This window comes from Conger conger, chromosome 14, assembly GCF_963514075.1.
Source record: "Conger conger chromosome 14, fConCon1.1, whole genome shotgun sequence".
Classification (NCBI taxonomy): Eukaryota; Metazoa; Chordata; class Actinopteri; order Anguilliformes; family Congridae; genus Conger; species Conger conger.
This window is the reverse complement of record NC_083773.1, coordinates 2,031,857-2,048,241: the sequence shown is the minus strand read 5'-3', so window position 1 is coordinate 2,048,241 and position 16,385 is coordinate 2,031,857. Positions and strand designations below refer to the sequence as shown.

General features: G+C 49.5%; 1 protein-coding gene across 2 annotated transcripts in view; it reads right to left on the bottom strand.

Annotated features, from left to right (window-relative positions):
* The window catches only part of flnbl (filamin B, like), an 88,623-nt gene extending 75,345 nt beyond the window's left edge, over positions 1-13,278 (bottom strand). For both annotated transcript variants that reach the window (XM_061219635.1, XM_061219634.1), the window contains exon 1: positions 12,895-13,278. In XM_061219635.1, coding sequence (XP_061075619.1) covers positions 12,895-13,186 — 292 coding nt within the window. In that variant the 5' untranslated portion in view covers positions 13,187-13,278. The remainder of the gene's footprint in view (positions 1-12,894) is intronic.
* Positions 13,279-16,385: the final 3,107 nt, after the last annotated feature.

Below are 16,385 nucleotides of genomic sequence, written 5' to 3'. Positions count from 1 at the left end.
ACCAGTATACTGCAGGAGAGGGAAACACTAGAGACCAGTATACTGCAGGAGCAGAAACACTAGAGACCAGTATACTGCAGGAGAGGAAACACTAGAGACCAGTATACTGCAGGAGCAGAAACACTAGAGACCAGTATACTGCAGGAGAGGGAAACACTAGAGACCAGTATACTGCAGGAGAGGGAAACACTAGAGACCAGTACACTGCAGGAGAGGGAAACACTAGAGACCAGTATACTACAGGAGAGGAAACACTAGAGACCAGTACACTGCAGGAGAGGGAAACACTAGAGACCAGTATACTACAGGAGAGGAAACACTAGAGACCAGTACACTGCAGGAGAGATATTCCGCTCTTGAAAAATGTATGTTGGGGGAGAAGGGGGGGGGGGGGTTGAGTGCCAGTAAGCAATGCCATTTCCCACTGCACAAGAAGTGAGACATGATTTCTCTGTCAGAGTTTGTGCACACGTGAGCGACGTAACCAACATCTGTCTCCAGATGACGCAAAGTAAACACGGCAAAACACCTCCGTTTGCCCCTCCTCTGCCAGGGGCCTGTGGAGAAAGACGCAGAGCATCCATTTTAATGAGGCATCGAAGTCTACGAAACAAACGCTGGGCACCTCAGCGTGCGGCAGAAACTGCCGTGGGAGCGTGCGCCAACTTCACACAGTGTTTAAAAAAACATCCCAGGAACAGAACTGAAAATGCGCTGATTGTGCATTCAACTCAATGCCTTAACTTGCCTCTCTGCTGAAGACTACAATAAAGCCCTTTAAGCTATTTTTTTTCTTTTTAAATAAACACTGTCAAACTACAGTGAGAGGCAAACCAAGGCCAACAATAACAACGGTAGGCAAGAAATCAGTGTGCGCTGGCTACAGTGACAAATTACTTTCAGTGACAAACACAAAAAAATTCTAACTCATTTCAAAGTCATTTCTCACTCGTAAATATTCTCCTCCTCTGATGTTATTTTTTCAGCGTTGGCCCAAGACGGGGCCTACGCTGTCAGCATCCAGGTTTCGTACCTGGCTTTCCCCGTTACTCAGCAACGAATTGAAGAAAGCAGTCGATTACACGGTTCACCTCACCCTGCTCCTTGTGTCTGAATCGGCGGCTGAATTTAAATAAAATAAAAAGCGTGGCTGTCCCACAGCCTCCAGCCCACACGCCAGGGCGCTGAGAGCTCCGCCCGCTCACGGCCACGCATAACCCAGGCCTTATGGGAACTGAGCCTGATCTGACCTCGCTGTTCCAGTGACATTTATACTCGTACGTCACTTTGGACAAAAACAAATGAAACAAAGTAGAAAAAAGGCCTGCTGGAAATTATTTTCAACGTTTTCAGGTACAAGGGGAAAAAAGCGACAAAGCTCAAAGCAAGACTCTACGTCCTTTCCCAGGCAGGACATGCAGGTAGACCCACTGCCAGGCAGGACACGCAGGTAGACCCACTGCCAGGCAGGACACGCAGGTAGACCCACTGCCAGGCAGGGCACGCAGGTAGACCCACTGCCAGGCAGGACACGCAGGTAGACCCACTGCCAGGCAGGGCACGCAGGTAGACCCACTGCCAGGCAGGACAAGCAGGTAGACCCACTGCCAGGCAGGGCACGCAGGTAGACCCACTGCCAGGCCAGACATGCAGGTAGACCCACTGCCAGGCAGGGCACGCAGGTAGACCCACTGCCAGGCAGGGCACGCAGGTAGACCCACTGCCAGGCAGGACACGCAGGTAGACCCACTGCCAGGCAGGGCACGCAGGTAGACCCACTGCCAGGTCGGACACGCAGGTAGACCCACTGCCAGACAGGGCACGCAGGTAGACCCACTGCCAGGCAGGGCACGCAGGTAGACCCACTGCCAGGTCGGACACGCAGGTAGACCCACTGCCAGGTCGGACACGCAGGTAGACCCACTGCCAGACAGGGCACGCAGGTAGACCCACTGCCAGGCAGGGCACGCAGGTAGACCCACTGCCAGGTCGGACACGCAGGTAGACCCACTGCCGGGCAGGGCACGCAGGTAGACCCACTGCCAGGCAGGGCACGCAGGTAGACCCACTGCCAGGTCGGACACGCAGGTAGACCCACTGCCAGGCAGGACACGCAGGTAGACCCACTGCCGGGCAGGGCACGCAGGTAGACCCACTGCCAGGCAGGGCACGCAGGTAGACCCACTGCCAGACAGGGCATTAGCTCCGGCTGGCCTGAGGGGCATGCTGGAGCAGAGGGGCAGGGGGGAAGCAGAGGGGCAGGGGGGAAGCAGAGGGGCAGGGGGGAAGCAGAGGGGCAGGGGGGAAGCAGAGGGGCAGGGGGGCAGCAGAGGGGCAGGGGGGAAGCAGAGGGGCAGGGGGGAAGCAGAGGGGCAGGGGGGCAGCAGAGGGGCAGGGGGGAAGCAGAGGGGGCAGGGGGGAAGCAGAGGGGCAGGCGGGCAGGGGGGCAGGGGGGAAGCAGAGGGGCCAGCACGGAGCTGGTTTTCTTAGGCACGCTCTCGATCCACGGCCCTGCCTCTCCAGCGCGACGCGGCGTAGCGTGACCGCGAATATTATTGTAGAGCAGCGCTATAGCAACCGTTAAATGTTTAGATCACACAGGGGCTAGGGAGCTCCAGCTCACAGGACCATTGCTCTCCTCTCCCCGGGCAGGACGAGACAAGGTGCAAAAACAGGCTGCCTGTGCCTGTGCCTGTGCCTGTGCCTGTGCCTGTGCCTGTGTCTGTGTCTGTGTCTGTGTCTGTGTCTGTGTCTGTGTCTGTGTCTGTGTCTGTGTCTGTGTCTGTGTCTGTGTCTGTGTCTGTGCCTGTGTGCGAGTGCGAGTGCGAGTGTGTGAGAGAGAGTGCGGGTGTCTGTATCTGTGTCAGTGGGTGTGTGCATGAGAGTGCGAGTGTGTGTGTGTGTGTGTGAGTGTGCGTGTCTGTCAGCGTGAGTGTGCGTGTAGTCTTGGTCCTGGAGAAATGCCCTTTTCACACAGCTGGCACCTCTGAAGGGAAGCACCATAGCAACCACCGGCAAAAAAACCTGGCATTTCAGTATCAGCGTCAAACGGCACAAAGCAGCAGGCTAATCGATCACACCGGCTGAAAGGACGGAAGAGTCAGGGCTCTTTTGAACTGGCCAGGTGCTGATGCCAACAACCACAACCTTATTGTAGCTCCTGCGCCGATTCTGCCAGAGGCGTGTCGTCCTTCTGCAAGTAAACATTTCTCCCCCACACACCTCCTGCCCCACCCTACCAACCCTCCCCAAACCACACCCCACTGTTAGACGGAGCTCCCATCCCCTCCCCACCCCACCCCACCCCACCCCGCCCCCCCTGTGATTCCTGTCAGGAAGGCCTGGTCAGGTGTTGCTGGGAGACCGTGCAGCATATCAGTCTGATACAGTGGCTGTGTGATAAACAGCTCTAAAGCAAGAGCGCGTGTTAGTTACTCAACTAAAAAAAACAGCCATCGCTGAAACAGCCAAGCACAGAAACACCATTTCTCAACACAGTTTCCTCTGCCCATTTCAGTTTACAAACCAGGACTGAAGCTAAATGTTCAACTCTTCCTGAGAGGAAAAAAAAAAAAAAGATTTTCTGAAACCCACAACCCACTGCTAATTCTGACCGTGGTTGTAGAGTCGACCGCACAGTAATTGCTCTGGGCTACTCCTCGGACGTACGGTGGATGTTAATAAAGGGGTTTCATTTCAGCAACCGACCGTAAAGTGAATGACATTACAGCACATGAATGAAGCTGCGCTGTAGATCACACAGAGAGGTGCACTGCTGGGCCGGTTCTGTCCCGCATTGTGCTCTGCTGTTACGCAACGAGCCTTTTCTGCCCTTTAAAAACACACTCGCTCAGCCCACCCGGGGACTACAGATGCAAATTAGCACAACGGCAAGCCAAAAACAAGTACAAGTCGCATAACGTCCCTGATAAATCAATAAATGACAACAAATACATGCAGGGGACAGCACTGAGGGCAGCCTGTAGCCTCGTGGCTAAGGTGCTTTACTGGGACCCGGATGGTTGGTGGTTCAAGCCCCAGTGTGGCCACAATAAGATCCGCAAAGCTGTTGGGCCCTCAACCCCACATTGTTCCGGGGGGGGGGGGATTGTCCCCTGCTTAGTCTAATCAACTGTAAGTCACTTTGGATAAAAGCATCAGCTAAATAACAAAATAAGAGGTGGAGGTGGGGAGGGAGGGAGGGAGGGGGCAGGTGGAGGTGGAGAGGGAGGGGGCAGGTTTCGGGGGGTGGAGGAGGAACAGAGCCACCCTTTGATGCAGCCCAGCCGGGGGGGGGGGGCTCTCCTGATGAGAATGGCAGTCAGAGGGCTTTCTGCTCCCTGTGACGAATGAGGCCGTCCCCTTTCAGAGCGGGGCCCCTGGAGACTGCCGTCGGCCAGAGAGACGCGGCCTTCCAAAGAGCAGAGCCTCTGTACAGGAGGGACAGTAAGCTGAGGGGGGCTCCCCCCCCCCCCCCCACCACCCTGACAAGAGAAGTTTAACTGAAAGAGGAGACGCCTTCAGGAACACTGTATGGGTTCTGCTCACAGCGCACACAGAAGGACAGAATCTTAAGCAAGCGTGAATTCTGAATTCTCACGATCCTCCATTTCGTAAAATGTGTTTTACTTATCCATCTATTTTACATTTTATTTATCGCACCGTCAACTAAGCAACACAGTCAAACATTTAAATCTGTCAGAATAACCCCGTTTTAAGCAAAGAATATTCACGGTGCATCCTGGGCAACGGACGTGAATATGGGATTTGAGAAGCTGGGCAGAGGGAGCGGACTTGTGCAATGCACGCTCCGGGCTCTGATACACATTAAGCTCTTGCCTAACCTTGCGGATTCGCACCCACACACAGAGACTGCACCTCTTCCCCTTAGTTGCTCAAAAGCCACGGCTGTTCTCGGCGAGTTGTGAAAGTGTTCTCTCCCCACGGGGAGAAGGGCCCCTCCCCAGGGAAAGGCTTGACGGCCTGTTCTCAAACAGCACTGAGACGGGCCCCGATAAGATCCGCCAGAACACTCCCGTTCTGACCCCGTGCCATTTTGCGCAACACCGGAGTTGTGTCAGAAACTCACATTCTGGTTTCAGCAGTTATATCACCATCTGACAATGCAGCACGGGGGGGGGGGGGGGCAACACCCACAGCTACATGAAATATGAAATGTCAAAACTTAAGTAGTTGTGCGTTACAGAATAAACCCTGAGAGATTGAGTCTTTACAATGGCTGCTGGACCACAAGGATTTTTTTTACGTTTAAAAGGAACCAAATCACAAGCGGTGGTTTCTGTGGAACAAGGTGCAATTCCATATAAAAGTAAAGATAAGAACATTATCATCTTTAAAAGGGGGTTTTCTTGCACATTTCAAGTCCGCAGGTGGACATGCGCTGAAAAACATTCTTCAAAGGCATCAGCAGCAGTGCAGAAAAATGACACACTTGGGACATTTTATAAAGCCAAACAGAGTGCACACTGAAAGCCTGTGGCACGCATACACAAGTTATGAAAGCTTAAATAGAAAATTTCAAAGGCCCTTTTTGGGAAAGATTCTGGAACTCTCCTAAAGGAAACCACCGCGTTTAAAACATCGGGGCCGTCGTGTTGGAGAAACGTGTCGTTCTGTACCGTAAGACTCGACGGAGTGCTGCTTTATTCAGGGTAAACACTTCAGAACAAGCTCTGAATAACACAGAGAGAGTTAATTATATATGGAGTTTAGATACCGGCAGGCCAGAGCTCCAGGGCCCTGGAGGGGGGGGGGGGTGGTTAAACATTAGTCCAGCATAGGGCACCAGGCAGGGTCAGGGCGCAGGAACACTGGAGAGAGGAACAAGCGGACTGCAGAGCAGAGAGGGAGCGTGCGCACAGACACACATTTTTCACGTGTAAACAGTACTCATTATGTATGAACCCCACAGCTCCCAACTTAGTTGTTATGCCTTCTGTGGTTTTTTTATGAAATTTAGTGTGTGGGAATTCCAGTCTTATCCCACTATTCTGCAACTACAGTTTGTGCAGCATGATAACCTCCGTTTGCTACAGACGCACAGAGGCTGCCAGTGACCCTGGATGTGCCAGAAGCACAGAGGCTGCACTCAGGAGCACCTGGCACTGCAGCACGGAGACGATCCAGAGGAAGGGCAGCCCCCCTCCCCACCCCCTCCCCCAGCTCGGTGTCTCACACCAGGGCAAGGCATCTCACAGCGGCATGGCAGCTGGCACGCACTACAGCCCCGCACTGTCCTCCCGGCAGAAACCCCCGCGCGGGACGGGGAAGGCAAGGGAACGCGCCCACGGTCCGCTGACCCATAAGCTCAGGGGCAACATTGGCTCAGGCGGTAAGAGCAGTCGTCTCATTGGCTCAGGCGGTAAGAGCAGTCGTCTCATTGGCTCAGGCGGTAAGAGCAGTCGTCTCATTGGCTCAGGCGGTAAGAGCAGCCGTCTCATTGGCTCAGGCGGTAAGAGCAGCCGTCTCATTGGCTCAGGCGGTAAGAGCAGTCGTCTCATTGGCTCAGGTGGTAAGAGCAGTCGGCTCATTGGCTCAGGCAATATGAACAGTCGTCTCATTGGCTCAGGAGGTAAGAGCAGTCATCCGGCAGTCGGAGGGTTGCCGGTTCGATCCCACCTGGGTGTGTCGAAGTGTCCTTGAGCAAATGCGTCTGACGAGCTGGTTGTTGCCTTGCATGGCAGTCAATCGCCGTTGGTGTGAGTGTGTGTATGAATGAATGGATGAATGAGAAGCATCAATTGTACAGCACTTTGGAAAAAGGCGCTATATAAATGCCAACCATTTACCATTTGAACACGCCCACGGTCCTCTCGCCCATAAGCTGAACGGACCTTGCAGAGAGAACTCATCCATGCCAGAACCCGCCAGAACCCGCCAGAACCCGCCAGCCAGCTGGAACCACCGGAACACCAGTGAACCGCCACGACTAGCCTGACTGCTCGTCTCCGCCCCCCACCCACCGGCTGTCAGACCAACCCCACAGACTGACCAATGAGCAGGAGGGGGGAGTGGGGAGTGGGTCAGATTCTGGGGCCCGTTTATTCGGAACGGCATCATCGTACAGAGCAGCCGGATACGATCAGGCTGTGACCGGAGACACCAAAGCAGGAACACAGAGAAAAACAGACACAAAAACAAACTGTCTGGCAAACTGGGAATGTGCCAGTCTACAGGCTGCTGGTGCCAGTCGACAGGCTGCTGGTGGAGTCTGCTTGTGTCGTGAGCCCAGTATTCAGGAACAAGCGGTGAGCAGATGGAATATGCACCCCTGTGTGGCGGACCTGCAGCGTAGTGGTTAAGGTAAATGACTGGGACACGCAAGGTCTTGGGTTCAAATCCCAGTGTAGCCACAATAAGATCCGCACAGCCGGTCAAGGCCCTTAACTCCCGCTTAGTCTAATCAACTGTACGTCGCTCTGGATAAGAGCGTCTGCCAAATGCCATTAATGTAAAATGTAATGTAATATGAATGGGCTACTTATCAGTTTGGGAGGACAACACATTGGTTTCTCAGTGAGCGATTCTGCAATAAAACACACATTACACTAAAATATTACAAGCACATCAATGTACCCCAGCTGCCCAGACTCTGTAGCAGGGAGACCAGGCCCTAGGGAGGGCACTGCTGCTCCAAAACTAGGCCTGGGAACCGGGGACTCCCTTCAACAAACTCAATTAGACCCAACATTTAACAGGAAGACCTGCCTGAGGAGCGAGACAAAAACTAAACATCACAGGCACAAGGCAAATATTTGAAAAACAAACAACGGGGAGAGTCCGTTTTCTGTTGGACAGACAAAGCACCGGCAAGTCAATGGGCTCTATGCAAGGCTGCTTCATAAATAATGCAGCTCTAATTTTTTGTCTTCATGCGTTATTTGTGCCAAAGCGACACTGTGCACAGAGTTCTGTCGAGGATCTGCTCATTCAGGTGGTCGACAACATATCCGCACGTAATCGCAGGTAACAAGCTCCAGAACACGTCCACAGTATGGGTTTCCTTGGGGCCATAATATCAAATGTTCATATACAAGTAGATACATAATAATTATCATTACGTATTGATATTACGATCATTATTCTGAAGGACAGGCCGTAATCAAACAGTTAAAAATACTACAGGCTCATTTAACAGAGAGAGTTATGGGTGTGGTTCTGTACACTTCACCCTTTCTAATAGTCAGTGAAGTGAGGAAACTGAGATACAAACGGTGATTTCAGTGTTGATAGCAGGTCCAGGTCTGTGCCCGGCACAGCCCTGGCCACGACGGGAGCGTTTCTGTTCAGTTTAATTGGAAACAAAGTTGAGCCAACGAGGTTCAGCGAGAACAATGCACCTCACAGCACTTAAAACGGCCGTCTGATGCCAGCTCCTGGGTGACTGAGCCCTGCACAAACAGAGAAAGCTCCAGCCTCTGTTTACCAACCAGCACCACATCTCAACGCTCACCTTAATTCAACCTAAATTAAACACTCACTCACAAAAAAAAAAAAAAAAAGAAAACACACATTTGTACGAAACTGTTTCTAAGCCCAAGGCAATTCAAAACAACGTACTGCATTAGATCTTACAATGTGCAGAAGTGGCCTTTTAAAATATTTTTGCAAAGCTCATACTGCCTCTCTCTCACACTCTCTCACACTCTCTCACTCTCTCTCACTCTCTCTCACACTCTCTCTCTCACACTCTCTCTCTCACACTCTCTCTCTCACACTCTCTCTCTCACACTCTCTCTCTCACACTCTCTCTCTCACACTCTCTCTCTCACACTCTCTCACACTCTCTCACACTCTCTCACACTCTCTCACACTCTCTCACACACTCTCACACACTCTCACACACTCTCACACACTCTCACACACTCACACACTCTCACACTCTCTCACACTCTCTCACACTCTCTCACACTCTCTCACACTCTCTCACACTCTCTCACACTCTCTCACACTCTCTCACACTCTCTCACACTCTCTCACACTCTCTCACACACACACGCTGCACTCGCCTCTCTCACCCACTGGCAGCAGTAAATCTGCGGCTGAGATTAGGCAGTGAGAGGATTTGGGGCTGGGGGGGGATGGGGGCTGGGGGGGGGGGGGTTTGTCTAACTGCGTGTGCCGGACCCCCACAGCCCCCCTCCCCACAGCCCCCCCTCCGAGCTGTAGGGCCCACTGCAGTCTGACTGATTACACACACTACAGAGCCTCAGAGAAACCACAACCATCTCTCCTGCTCCAATCTCACACAAACTCTCGCAAACACGCAACACCGTCACAACAGACAGGCGTAAATCAGCGGGTGACGGGACCATGGGCCACATCCCATCAGTAGCTGCCCCGTACTTACGATACACAGACAGTGAAATCCCCGTGATTTGGTCTGAGAGGGAGCAGAGTTGAGGTGGCGACTGAAGGCAGTAAAATGAGGGTGAATTCCTTTGCAGTGATCGCCTTTTTACAGACGTGTACATTTTTCATTGTTTCGGGGAAAAATGAACCCTTTTATTTGACGGCTTCCAAACACAGGGTTCGGACAAACCCAGACCCAGACCCAGGGCCCAGACCCAGACCCAGGGCCAGGCCACGGCAGAAGGGTCGGGGCAGAACCAGCGTTCCCGGAAAAAAAAAAAATTTTATCGGAATGAAAATTAAATAAATCAATAAAGGACCTATTTGAAGACATCCAAGGACCACAACATGATCGATCCAAGAGATGTGAAAAGTGCCATGTTATCCTTCAGTATCGGGACAACGCAATGAAGAAATTAACGAGTTCTTTTCCAGGCGCAACAAAAGAAGACATTTTCTTTTCATTTTCACACGCCACAGGTTGCTCAGGTTAACGCTGCGCCGTTCCCTGCGCTGTTTGAACAGTGCCCTCATCCAGGTGTGGCCTCTCCCGCCATAAAGGGAGTCCATGCACCTCCATTATATCCGCTGAATCCAGTGCATTAGTGTCACTAGTACTCAGGCATGTATAAACACAGTTTTTTTTTTGTTTTTTTTCCCATTCAGCTGCTTTTGATTGATATGGCAGTGATAAGCCCCGTTAGCAAACCACCAACCTGACTCACTGACTAAAGAGTGACACACCACCCAGTGCGTCGGCTGCAAGGTAACAGGAAGTCTATTGTCGCGCTCCTTTTGTGAACTGCTGGGACGTGACCCTTTTAAAGTGCTGGAGTCTATCTTACTCATTTAGGGCCTGTAATAAAGCAATCTGGCAGTGTGACACTCGAGAGTCGCAGTACGGTGCTGTCCACCGATCCAGCACTTCCTGTGTACACAAGCCACAGCTCTGGAGTGATAAAACGAGGCGACGCTGCGACACAGGACTCTGATTTTTACCAGGTGTGCTTTCAGAGACAATAAACTGGGAAAATGAGAAAACTACAAGTACATCTTCCACACACAGACTGGGTCCCCCCTGCCCAGGTGTGCTTCCCTGCGTGGGATGGCAAGGATAAAGTGTAGAGGTAATGTTTGTACCTCATTCCCAGACTGTGAAAGTCAAGATGGTTTGGCATCCTTTTGCTTCACAACAGTCACAGAGGCGACTGTACATGCCACCATTAGGGAGTGCAACGACATCAGTCGTCAACACTCACTCACTCACTCACTCACTCACTCACTCACTCACTCACTCACTCACTCACTCACTCACTCACTCACTCACTCACTCACTCACCCACTCACTCACCCACTCACCCACTCACCCACTCACCCACTCACCCACTCACCCACCCACCCACTCACCCACTCACCCACTCACCCACTCACCCACTCACATTCAAAAAGGTGAAATCAGGGAGGTGTAGGAAGCAATGTGACCCACAGTCTGCACTGAATCCACACACTGACGCCCACCTCATCGCTCAGTAGCAATTCCTCCGGCTGGAACAGGTTCCCACTGACAGGCTGCAATAAGCCTCAGTTACCCAGTATGGCTGACTGACTGCAAGGTAATTTCATGTAAAGGGATCATACAATGTTTAAAATGGACACAGAACTACTTTGAACAAATGTGTCAAATTTTCATGACGGTGTTTGGTTACCTTAAATGAGCTTTTCTGTTCAAAACCAGACACCATAAAACACTAGGTCTAAAAAGCCCAACATGATCATCTTTGAGAAGGCTGACATAGGGAACACTACGGAGTGTCACTGTCAAATTTTTATCTCGCTATATGATATTATGGGAGTTTGGTTGACAGACGTAAGGTAAAGTTCTATACGTTATTTGTTCAGTTGATTAGCTCAAAGACATCGTCAACATTTGATATCGGTTACCTTGACTACAATCTCATGAAATTGATTCCATGCCCATTCCTTCGAAGGTTTCAGCTGTAGGTAAACTGCCTCTTTAGGCAGGATTTTATCACAAGTGTTCACCACGCCCTAGCTTTGGATGTTACGCGTTACTCATTTCTAACACGGAATCGGGAGTATCCGGGTACGGTAACGGCTAACGTTTGAGAGTTAGGGAAGCATTTCGTTTCCATGGCAATGTTTTGGAGTGTTTTGACCTCTCCGCGCGCACCATTCAGACCCGAATGACTAATTGAGGACTAGACTTAACACAGACAGCGTTCCGCGTTAGTGACCTGGCCACCTGGTTGATAAAATATCGCTTTCACTCCCCGCAGGTACGTCATCGCAGGTAAATTACAGCCCCCGGCACGCTCTTGCGCCTGCATTGTACTTTGGGATTACAGTGCCCTGAAGGATGAATTGCAAACAATGAGCAAATGTATGAAATGTATAAATCCATGTTTGATATAAATATTAGTGGGTGAGCATGCAGCAAGTCATAACACAGATACAACCCGGTGATATAATACAGAGCACATGTCCGCGCCTTTTATCTCAAAATGCTTTGGGGATTTTTTGTTGCAAAAATACAAATGATCACTTGCGGTCAGTCGTGATTGTATATGAAGCAAAAATGTAGTGAGACTACTGTACACCGAAAAGAGGCAGCTCGGCAATACGGATTTTGGTTATTCATTAAACAAATAAAGTTGCCGTAGAAATAGGCTATCCCAATCACGGTGCGAACCAGTAATTACAGACAACCGTGTCCATTGTCTCTAGAACACTGCGATTCTGGAAAACCTACACCCACCCCCACCCCCCACCCCCCACCAAGAGGCGACTCTCAGGCGTTCCCACAACACTCCGGAGTCGGGCACAGTTACAGGAACCACAAAAAAATGCTGCACGACCAGAATCGCAGAGCTCTACTTAACCTTACAATCTCCAGACAATATCAGGCCGTTCTGTTATACTGAATGCCATTTCATGGAACGATTTCCAAATACATACATTTCTGCAAGGACGATATTTTCGTGTAAAGTAATTTAATCCAATCACAAAAAAATAAAATAAACGATCAGCTATCGAAACTCATCTCCCAGGTAACTAAATGCATTCGGCGTGAATGCTGCAATTGTAATGACACGCAAGGAGTAAGACGTTAAAAAAGTGGCGACTGCAACCTATCCATGTACATGTGCGTCAAGTCTTATAAAGTTGGTGTGTCGCCAGTTGGCATCATGTGCCCAGTTGTATGGTGTGGCATTTCCCTGCCCTACGACAGCAATGGCGGTCTACAAGGACAGGTGTTTTTCATTCAAACGGCAAGACAGAGGGTTCTCTTTGAATTCGAGGAGAACGAAAAAGTCCTTTTAAAAGTTATACAAATAGAGCGGAAACAAAACAAATATTAATACACTGTTTTGGAAAGCACCCGCGGTTGTTTGTGACCAATCCTCCTTTCCACAACAAAGCATTAAAATAGATTATTTGCTATCAGGTGGAACGGATCGCACTTTCTCCCCCGCCCTCAGATGTAGGCAATGACTGACTTACCTATGGACACCAGACGGATATTTTCTCGATCTAGAAATTCGAGCGCCACCGACACGTTCTCCAGCTTCATCTGCCTGAAGGTCGGCCTCTGATGATACTTTCTGTACATCTTCTTCTGGCTGAGGACCTCCAGCAAGGCGATGAGTCTCAAGCCATCGCTCAGGTCAACCTGCAGGTCAGCTATTCGCTTGTTCACGCACTTCAGGTGCTCGTTGCCCCAGCGCGTAAAGGTATTCTGCTGGATTTTCTTCCATGGCGCGTCCTCTGCCAAATCTTTCTCTGTCGCCGGCATTTCGTTACTCCTGGTGGTATCTTCCTAAAGTAGTTCCGTTGGCTATCTTCGCTCAGGAGCTTGTGGATCAGCCTAAGTTCTGCAGTCTGGAGTCTTTCCTTAGTCAATGAAAAGCTGCGCTTGCGCGTTCGCTATAGACCAGACCGGCGAATCCGGGTACTTTGAAGTTCACGCCCCTTCTCGGGGGTAAGTATAACACAGCGGGAATAGGATATTTTACCTAAATTAGATATATCTTTAGACAACAATATCCGATTTATGTCCGACAAGCTGGAAGTATTTTGAGCATTTCCGTACCAAGTTGACATTTTTAAGATGAGTAGTTTCTGAGAACTAGAGCTTTGTTTGACACCTGCGCCAGTCTCCATCTGCACCTGCGCTATCTCCAAGTCCGCCGGTACCCGTTTTGTATAAAATCCAAATAACGCCGTAAAATGCGGCGTTTCGTTGGCATGATAACGCCGTGTTTTACGTTGTTATGGATAAAGACACGTCCAGTTAAAGGCGAATTGTGACCCTTTTGGCGTTCCATAGGAAAAGTTTTGGATGACGCTACGCTTGCTGTTTGTCACGTTTCCCGTTTTCCATGTCTTCTTTCTTTACCAGCACAGAGAAGTTCAATAGTCCAAACAACATGATCCCGGGTAAAACAGTGCGCTAGGGCAGAGGATATTATGTTCTAACATTATTTGGCACTGCAAATGCATTATTTTGAATGTGAGTCGCAATTGTGAATTTTAGGTTAACGTAATGCATTACACAAGTTGCATACAGACTTCTTAAGTCAGAAACCCTATGCAACGACAGTCTTTTCGAAACCACTGGTCTTTCAGTGACCCGGTAAAGCTAAAACTGTAATGCTCTCTCTCCGACATTGAAAATTTGTCTGCGAAAATCACAGCAAAAATCATGCAGTGTATGACAGGCTACTTAACGTTAACAACGCACTTCTTCGTTTAGGCTACAGCAACCTGGCAAAATAGGCATATTATACTGGTTTGTGTATAAATTTCATTACACTTAATGAAACTAATAATAGCCTAATACATTTATTAAATAATAATTTAAATGTGATCAATTATCGACACCTGCCGGTTATTTTGCATGCAGTTCCATGCATCCAAAGAAAGAAAGTGGTAGCCTATGTGTACACATACATATGTGTATATTCCCCCAAATATTTTTTTCACTATTTTGGATTATTTAAAGAAATAATACATTTAGTCTAGGACCTGACTGGTGTACATATGAGCATTGTGACATTTCATTCTCATATTTGTTATTCAGTACATTATTATCATGTGTATCATATCTCATCAGGAGTTGGTCATATCAACCAGGTGTGCTATCGTTTGGTTGCCGTGTGTCTGCCCGAGCAATGGCAACATGAGCCCTGTGGAAAAATGTAAAGAATCGTCTGGAAAAGAGGATTGCCTCATCGGCAGCACTGGAGCCACACCTTCTGCGCCATGACAAACTTCCTGCCCTTCATCTGTCCTGCCCCGCCTCTGTTGACACAGATCTTTAGATTTTCCCTCCCGAGTAAACGGGCTCGACGATGACACGCGTTCTTTGCAGCACGCTTCGCTCATCGGTCCCTCCGCAGGTCGAGCCTGCAGCTGGGGTCGATTCGGCGTGATTCACACGGGTGGAGCAGGAGAGAGACTGAACGGTTAGAGGGCTTTGTGTTCATCATAACACATATTTACACGGATAACTGATTCCAGAGTTGTTGTTGTTGGTGTTTTTTTTTGTTTTTTTTTGCCATGTAAGGACGAAATAAAATCCTCAAAATACAAGTTTAAAGGGATAGTTCACTTAGTGATATTGTTTTAGTGTATGAATTTAATTGCGATGAAGGATATTTTATCTGCAATGAAGGATACTTCCAACCACCTGCCTTGTTCAGATCTTGTACAGTGATATGGCATTTCGCTACCTAGTTGTTTTGGAGAATGAATTTAGTGCAGGTATCTCTTCTTGCCTTATCATTCTAGTTCATCCCTCAGGCATCTGTGGAATTTTTACAATGAGCGCTCCCTACCGTTGAACCATTAAAGGACAAAAATGTGGATATACATCGTAACATTTCTAAACAAGTTCAAATGTTCTTAGTGTGTTTACAGAGCCATTCACTTCCTCTATGATACACAAATTCATTAAATTACTTGTGATCAACGCTGCTTTTCACTGTTTTTCCATGTTTTAGGTATCCCGGTATGATCAACAGCACAGCGACAGGTGCAACCGTCACGTGTAGGGGCGTTCAGAGACGCAAGCGCACATCCGCTGCGGATGTGACGTCACGCACCTTTGCCAACAATAAGGCTGAATTTAGTCCTGCTGGCCGGAGACCTTGGCATTTAGTTCGATGGGCCAGTCATATCTCTGTGTGGGCACAGGGGTCAGCAGACGCCGCCCTCCCTTACGCAACTCGCTCCAACGAAAACAGCGTTATTTTAGCGCTCGACGCCCCTGTGACGCCATCGGCGTGTGTGTGATAAAGTGCGCTCGGTCACACTCGCTCATCCCCCTCTGGCCCACGCGACCCCCCCGGCCCCGGCCTGTCTGAGCTGGCCCCGAACGGACTGACTCACGCCCCCAGCGCACTGTCACCGTCTACAGGGCCCGGTTACACCTGCTGTGCTCGACAGACAATCAACCCCCGACACTATCTTTATGGTGTTCTGTTGGCTTTGGTGCAGGGGGCGGGAGGGTTAGTCATTACAGTTCGAGGCAGTCAGAAAATGAGCTGAAATCCAGTTGATTGACTTGAATGAATGCCTATCATGACCTTTCGGGAAATTTTGGATCAAACTGCAGTTAAAATGCTCTTTCAAATGTGCAGTATATTTCATATAGACATCAGAAGAAAACATAATGATATTAAGTCCACTTTGTTCAGTCGACATCTTTTAATTAGTTGTCTTATCTCGAAAGCAACTGTTATTCTGCCCACAGGAGAATTGGGTACTGATATGGAGGCGATGTTTTATTAAGTATTTAATATGAGCAGAGGCACCTTGTTGAAAGTTTTAGCTTAGACGTGCTGTACATATGTGGGGAAGTGAAAGTTCAACTTCTGCTTCACTTCAGATTGGCAGCACACCAATCAGTAACAACAGTGATTGGTTGTGATGTGACGTAATACTTAATTTCCTGGCCCCTCCGAACAGATCACCGACTTCGTGTCTCAGAG